Consider the following 8901-nt stretch of genomic DNA (forward strand, 5'->3'; position numbering starts at 1 on the left):
TGCTTGGCAAGACATGCCCCCTGAGGGTCTGAGAGGGTCAAAGCTGCAACACTCTCAGAAGTGACAGGTTTGGAAACAGCTCTATCTGATATAAAACTCAGGACAGAGGTGTCGCCTGGGAGGCTGACAGCTTGGTCACAGAAATGTATAGGCAGAGAGTGATGGAAGCCAGAGACAAAGTAGGGGTGCTTGTCAGTCGGTGAGAACACAGAGTTGTGATACTAGAGACTTGGTAGATGGGTGACACCATTTTTACCCCTCCCGTGAATGCAAATACAAGCCCTGCACAGGCCACAATGATGCACCCAATAAACTAAGCAGCTCCATATAATGGAGAATGGACCGGTTACACAAAGCCCCATCTAAATGGGCAAACTGTGCTCTAGAAGAATACCACAAACCTCTTTGCCTGTTTAGTTATAGACTATAATGTGCTTCATAGTTTGATTTCTAAGGGAAACTGGATGAAATTTCAATCGTATGCCATTCTGTTCACTGGTCCATCTGTTCAATTTTTTTTTTTCTGTTTCTTTTGTTTTCCTATTCTTGAATACAGAAAGAGAAAAGCATATTTTTATTTTCCATTTTTATTAAAATTATTTAGTTTTTTCTAGTATTTTTTTTACTTTTTTGTACATTTTAAAATTCTATTTTACTTTCATCTTTTTTGATTCTTTTTTTTAATTTTCAAAAGTTTTCCTTTTTTTTTCTTTTCTTTTCCTCTCTACTCTATAAAACTTCTTTCAACAACAAGACCAAAAAACACTTAGGAACTAGCATCATTTATCTGATTTTTTTGTGTTGCTTTTAACTTTTGAATTTTTTTATTTTATTAATTCTTTTTCTTCCTTCAAAATGATGAAATGAAAGCATTCACCCCATAAGAAAGAACAGAAAAACATGACAGTCAGGGACTTAACACAGATACAAGCAAAACGTCTGAACTAGAATTTAGAATCATGAAAATAAGAATACTAGCTGGGGTTGATAAAAGCATAGAATCCCTTTCTTTGGGAGGGACAACTAAAATCTAGTCAGGACAAAATTAAAAATGCTATAACTAGATTCAATCTTAAATGCTTTCTATAGCAATGAGGATGGACGAAGGAGATCAGTGAATCAGTGCTATAGAAGACAAATTTAGGGAGAATGATGAAGCAGAACAAAAAAGAGTGAAACAAAGTTAAAAGAGCATGATACAAGACTTAGAGAAGTCAGTAACTTATTAAAAAGGAATAATATCTGAATCACAGTTGTCCCAGAAGATGAAGAGAGAGCAAAAGGGGTAGAAGGTTTATGTGAACATATCAAATTGGAAAACTTTCCTAACCTAGGGAAAAACACAGACATCAAAATCCAGGAAGCACAGAGAGCTCCCATTAGATTCAACAAAAAATGACCATCAACAAGGCATATTATAGTCAAATTCATGAAATACCCAGGCAAGGAAATAATCATGAAAGCAGCAAGGGGAGAAAACTCCTTCACCTACAAGAGCAGACAGATCAGGTTCACAGTAGACATATCCACAGAAACATTGGTATGCCAGAAAGGAATTGCAGGATATATTAATGTGCTGAATCAGAAAAATATTCAGCAATAATTTTTTATATAGCAAGATTATCATACAAAATAGAAGGAAAGATAAAATGTTTCCCAGACTGACACATGCACCTCATGTTTATAGCAGCACTATCAACAATAACCAAAGTATGGAGAGAGCCCAAATGTCCATTGATGGATCAATGCATAAAGGAGATGTGGCATTTATATACAATGGACTATTACTCAGCCATCAAAAAGAATGAAACCTTGCCATTTGCAACTACGTGGATGGAACTGGAGGGTATTATCCTAAGTGAAATTAGTCAGTCAGAGAAAGACAGAAATCATATGACTTCACTCATATGAGGACTTTAAGAGACAAACCAGATGAACATAAGGGAAAGGAAACAAAAATAATATAAAAACATGGAGGGGGACAAAACAGAAGAGACTCACAAATATGGAGAACAAACTGAGGGTTACTGGAGGGGTTGTGGGAGGGGGCATGGACTAAATGGGTAAGGGGCACTAAGGAATCTACTCCTGAAATCATTGTTGCATTATATGCTAACTAATTTGGATGCAAATTTAAAAAAATAAAAAAATAAATAAAATAAGTTTCCTAGACTAAAAAAATGAAGAGTGTGTGACCACTAAACCAGCCCTACAAGAAATTTTAAGGGGGACTCTATGAGGGGAGAAAAGAACAAAACAAAAAAAAAGGTCAAAAGCAACAAATACAAGAAAGGATTAGAGAACACCATCAGAAACTCTAAATCTACAGGCAACACAATGGTAATAAATTCATATTTTTCAGTACTCACTCTAAATGTCAATGGGTAAAGGCTTCAATCGAAATACACAGGGTACCAGAATGGATAAGAAATAAAATACATCTATATGCTCTTTACAAGAGACTCATTTTAGACCTAAAACACCTTCAGAGTGAAAGTAAGGGGGTGGAGAACCAGCTATCATGCTAATGGTCGCCAAAAGAAAGCCTAATTAATCATACTTATATCAGAAAATCTAGATTTTAAAGTAAAGACTGTTACATGAGATGAAGAATGGAATTATATCAGAATTTAGGAATTTAGCCATCCAAAGATCTAACAATTTTAACCGTTTTTTCTTCAAACTTGATTGCACCCAAATATGTAAATCAATTAATCACTAACATACAGAAATTCATTGACAATAATACCATAATAATAGGATACTTCAACACTACAACACTTGCTGAATCCCTGAAACACTGCTGCTACACGATTGCACAAACTTTTCTGGGGCTGCTGGCACCCAGTTGCAGTCTCTGGTCATCAGCAGCAGCATTGTCATGCAAACATACAGGGGTGGGCCAGCACACGGCTGTTGCTCATTGAGACACTTTTCCCATAAGAGTCATTACAGCAATGGACAAATCATATAAGATAAAATAAACAAGGGAACAACAAATTTGAATGACAATCTGGACCCAGATGGACATAACATATACATTCAGAATATTTCATTCTAAAGCCACGGAATGCACATTCTTCTTGAGTGCACATGGAATATTATCCAGAATAGACCCCACACTGGGACACAAATCATCCCTAAAAAAAGTACAAAACAATTAAGATCATACTTTGCATATTTCCAGACCAAAATGCTATGAAACTCAAAATCAACCACAAGACAAATATTTGGAAAGCTAACAAATACTTGGAGACTAAATAACATCCTTCTAGAGCATGAGTGAGCTAAATAATAAGTTAAAGAAGAAATCTAAAAGTACATAGAATCCAATTTAATTTCAAACTTCTGAAGAAAAGGATAGGAAAAGAAACTAATGCAAGGAGAGTAACAGAAATGCAATATATCAGCCACTTTCAAATTTGCAAAGCAACTGAAAGAATATGTGTATCTGCAACCTGACTTACAGACAAGATGAGTGTTCTTTTGTGAACGTGTTTTTAGACTGTGACACTTTTTGATTGAAAGAAACTATGGCTTACACTTCATTTAAAAGTCCTGTGATATTATTTATTGCTAAATCATATTGTGAGGCCTCTCTTCTTCCATTTAGTTGAGACCAAGTGTGAGCTGTTGTGTTGTTGCAGGGAGCCAGTGAGAATACAGGAAGAGCAGGAGGACAGAGGAAACATGTTTCTTTCTTTTTTTTTTTATTAAAAAAATTTTTTTTAACGTTTATTTATTTATTTATTATTATTTTTTTTAATCTTTTTTTTTTTAACACTTATTTATTTTTGGGACAGAGAGAGACAGAGCATGAACGGGGGAGGGGCAGAGAGAAAGGGAGACACAGAATCAGAAGCAGGCTCCAGGCTCTGAGCCATCAGCCCAGAGCCCGACACGGGGCTCGAACTCACGGGCCGTGAGATCGTGACCTGAGCCGAAGTCGGACGCTCAACCGACTGAGCCACCCAGGAGCCCCAGGAAACATGTTTCTAAGGAGAAAATGTAAAATGTGTGACTTTAATCTCAAATTCAATTTTATTTGAGCACAAAATAATTTATTAGAGACATTTGCCATCATACACTGCCTAGTAGGCATAGACAATTCTTGTTTAAATACTACTTTACTGGAAGTTTGGGGTGGCTAACGTGAGCAATTCTTTCTGATTCCTTGCTTTTCATAAGGTACAGGATAAACATATCTTTTTGGCTCATGATAAGTTACTCAAGTTCTGTGAATGTCATTTACTTTAAAAATTTTAATGTTTTTATTTATTTATTTTTGGCAGAGAGACAGAGAGCAAGTAGGGGAGGATCAGAGAGAGAGGGAGACACAGAATCTGAAGCAGGCTCCAGACTCTGAGCTGTCAGCATAGAGCCTGACACAGGGCTCAAACTCACAGACCTTTAGATCATGACCTGAGTTGAAGTTGGACTCTTACCTGACTGAGCCGCCCAGGCATCCCATGATTCTTATTTTACAATTGTGGGTGATGATACCAGACTCAGAATTTTGTTTCGACTTAGCATGATTTCTTATACCTGTCCAGGATGTTAGTGAAATGGAAAATAAAGTTTACATCTGAGTCTTCCCTTCCACTTATAGAAATGGCCCAGGAGCAAAATATTATCTTTCTCTCATCCAGTATGTCACTTCAGACAAATATTGTCATTGTTGTCAGTAGAAGACAGCCAACATTTTCAATGTTGTGCAGTAAGATTAATCCAATGCTTACATGTCAAATTTGCAAGGGGATTGGAAGTAATCAATATAGGTCAGAGTTTTGTAAATGGACTATGCATAGTAACTATGCATTAGTGACTAGAAGCAGAATAAATGGGTAAAAAGTAATCTAATTGAGGATTCTTTATGCATTCAAAAACTGTCTACTTTGTCAAAATTAAAATAAACATCTAGTGGTTATGAACGAATTCCTGCTGGGGAGATCTTTAATTTTAATAAAGTCCTAGTCTAAATAGTATAAAATAAATACACATGAGCCAAACCCATATTAACTAAATTATTAGTCAACTTGTGGTCAGTCTTGGCAATAAGATTTATGCTTAACTCAAATTAAGCTTTAATATTTTAGATATGTGAATTTATGAAGAGCATAAATTACTCATATCACGTTTATGATATGTATATGATATATGATCATATTGCGTATATGATATGTATAAACACACGGTGGGTATTTATATTTGCCTTTTATTATTTCATAGATTCTTTTCAGAAGAATTTGAATGCATATGCTTATCACCTTGCCTTGTGACTTTGTGAAACAACATAGAACTTCTTTCTCAAAGTAAGAAATGTTAATTATTTATTTAAGGAACTAGATATTTCATAAAAACTTCAGAATTAGACTAAAATAGTTTGGATAAAATGTAAAAACTCACATTTCTTTATTTTTCACACCATGAGTTTTTCTTTTTCTTCAGGAAAACCAATGAATAGAAAATGGAAAATAACAACCAAACATTAACAGGCTTCCTTTTATTGGGGTTGTTTCCACCATCAAGAATTGGGTTGTTTATTTTCATTCTCATTGTTATCATTTTCCTAATGGCTCTTTTTGGAAACCTGTCCATGTTTCTCCTCATCCTCCTGGACGTCCATCTCCACACACCCATGTATTTTCCACTTAGTCAGCTCTCCCTCATGGACCTGAACTACATCTCCACCATCGTCCCCAAGATGGCACCCAATTATCTCTTTGGAAACAAGTCTATCTCCTTTATTGAGTGTGGGGTACAGAGCTTCTTCTTCTTGACTTTAGCAGGTGCAGAAGGGTTACTATTGGCTTCTATGGCCTATGATCGCTATTTGGCTATTTGCTTTCCTCTTCATTATCCCATTCGTATGAGCAAAAAAGTGTGTGTGTTGATGATAACAGGATCTTGGATAATGGGCTCAATCAACTCCTGTGCCCACACTGTATATGCCCTCCATATCCCTTATTGTCGATCCAGGTCCATCAACCGTTTCTTCTGTGATGTGCCAGCCATGCTGACTCTGGCTTGCATGGACACCTGGGTCTATGAGTACACAGTGTTTGTGAGCACCACACTCTTGATTGCATTTCCTTTCATCGGCATTGCATGTTCCTGTGGCCGAGTTCTCCATGCTATCTGCCACATGCACTCAACAGAAAGAAGGAAGAAGGCCTATTCGACCTGCAGCACACACCTCATTGTGGTGACTTTCTACTCTGAACCCTTTGCTTACATTTACCTATGCCCAAGACGGCTGAGATCTCCATCAGAAGCCAAGATTCTGGTTGTCTTCTACATTATTCTGACCCCAATGCTCAACCCTATCATTTATATCCTGAGAAACAAGGAGGTGATGGGAGCCCTCAGAAGAGTGATTCAGAGGATCTGCTCTATATAAGTTTGACCAAGTTCTCTTTAATCCTGCTGCCTTAAAATTCCATCCTTTTCACCTTTTACAATCATTAGGAGCAATGACATTCCAGAATGAAGACAGGGATTATATTAATCTAGAAAATTGAAATAATTGAGATTTGACAAAATAATTTTATATTTTTTTATTTGTTTGTTTTCTTTGTGGTAATTTTTCAATAAATAGAAAGAACAAATATTTTCTCTTACCCTGTGGGTAGTAAGATTTTATTAATATATTGAAATGATAATGGAAACAATCCAACATGATGGTATTACACATTACAATAATTCATATATACTTAACATCTCTTCCCAAATGGCTAAAATAGAAAAAAATAAGAGAAAGTGTTATCATGTTCCCAGGTTTCTTTGAAATCTAATATATATATATATATATATATATATATATATATATATATATTAGATAGATAGATAGATAGATAGATAGATATACCCTTTATATATATTTACCCTTTATATATATTGGTGAAAAAATGATTCTTCTGTTCCCTTATTTTCAGGGCAAGTGATAGGTATGGAGATTGGACAAAGAACTCTGTATAGAATTAGACATTCTCTTACCAGTAAGGAGGAAATACAAGTTTATATATTTTATGAGAAGGACTCTGGAAGTAACTAGATGAATCTAAGAAAGTTATTTACAACAGGTCTACATGATCGGGATAATTGTGATCAGGAAAATGAAGAATAAACTATGGAATAATGAGAGCCATTTTCTAAAAGGATTGATGGGAGTTATATACTGTTTAGTGCAGATTAGTCAGTCTGAGCCACTTCCCAGTTATCTTTCAAAACACTCATTTCACAACCCCAAAAGCCACTAACTCCATTTCATAAGATGATTTCTGTTATCAGCATTTCATTATACATTTAATATTCTTATAATTCTACTGAATGAGATTTGGGTGCTTTGCTTTATTGTTAACCTCTCTGTAGCACGGTTTTCAATAGAGATACCTGTTTAATGACTAGCTTACAAAGGTCTTCCCATTACCTACAGGCTAGTTCTACACCTGGGCACTATGAATGAACAGCCATCACTGTTTATGGAGTAAGTCTTCTATACTCTTTATTATATAAGAGTGGGTGTAAATAAGGAAGCTAGAATTAACATGTACAAAGCCCTGTATTATCCAAAGCATCACAGTGATGGATGACTGATATATTAGAATTGGATATAAGTATTTTCTCCCCAAATAGAAGATCTGCATGTTAGATTATATACTGTAATTATGGATGCTTTTATACTAAAACTAAGTGAGTCCTTAGAGATTTCTTGACTATTTACTGTTTAAAAGCTTTATTTTGAAATGGTGTAACTATGATGGGAAATTTTTTATCAAAAGAACGTATATGATTAATCTTTTAAAAAAGGAAGAGTTTGCTTAAGTTTCCCTCATATCACATAACTTCATTTTCAAATTTGAAAAAAAAAAAAGACATTCAATGTTTGGTATCAATGGCCAAAGGTTCATTAGGCATTACTCTTTACTACCAAGGTTTTCCAGTTGAATTAATTTGGGGTTTGAAATGTAATTAGTTAAGGTTCTTAACTAACGTAAATTCATTTTTAATAGAAAAAAAATCGGTAGAATTTAAGCAGAAAATATTATATTAAAAAGAGTGACAGAGGCACCTGGGGGTGCATCCAACTACTTGATATTGTTTCAGGTCATGATCTCTCAGTTGTGAGATCAAACCCCACATCAGGCTGTACACTGAGCATGGAACCTGCTTGGGATTCTCTCTCTCCCTCTCTGTCTGTCCCTTCCTCTCTTGAGCTCTCTTCTGTCTCAAAAGAAATAAATTAACATTAAAAAAAAGAAAAAAAAAGTGAGAGACTTTCAGACTCTTCAGAAATTCTGGCCAATGATGTCTGGAAAATACATAACCAAAATCAATTTCCAAAATGTGTCTGAGATTAATTAATATGACTCACACCATTCACAGCTCAAAAATCATATGATGAGCTCCTCTGAAAACTTGATGAATTGCAATAAACATTTATTTTTCTTGTGCTGTTTGCTTAGTGAATGTGCATATCCCTTGCTTATTTGAAGGCACCCACTTTAAAGTTAAAGTTTGAAATTAAAAGATTTAATAGAAAGTATGATTATATTCCCTTCCTATAACTGAGAGTCAAAAAAGGAAGTGACTATTTAGTTCTAACATAGACATCAGAACTTTTCCTTCCTAAGACATGTCAAGAGGGAAGTCAGACACAAAACAATGATCAAAGTTCTCTAAAATTTTTGTTGAAACAAGGGTCCTGTTTTGTGATGAATATATAAGAAATATATATATATTTCAAATATGCCAATGTGATTATCTATTTAAATACCTGTATTGTTCAATAAAAAATTCAAATAGATTGAAAACAATGTTTTAAATATTTTTTTGTGTGTGGTTTTGTTGTTGTGGTTGTTTGTTTATATCTTTGTTTATTTTTTGTTCTGTTTTGTTTTG

General features: G+C 34.8%; 1 protein-coding gene across 1 annotated transcript; it reads left to right on the forward strand.

Annotated features, from left to right (window-relative positions):
* Window positions 1-5467: 5467 nt before the first annotated feature.
* On the forward strand, window positions 5468-6400 carry LOC128776582 (olfactory receptor 2L8-like). Its single transcript, XM_053901505.1, has one exon. It carries the CDS (start codon window positions 5468-5470, stop codon window positions 6398-6400), a length of 933 nt encoding a protein of 310 aa, XP_053757480.1.
* The last annotated feature ends 2501 nt before the right edge of the window (window positions 6401-8901 follow it).

This window comes from Panthera pardus, unplaced genomic scaffold (genome assembly GCF_024362965.1).
Source record: "Panthera pardus isolate Hobbes unplaced genomic scaffold, ASM2436296v1 HiC_scaffold_1, whole genome shotgun sequence".
NCBI lineage: Eukaryota > Metazoa > Chordata > Mammalia > Carnivora > Felidae > Panthera > Panthera pardus.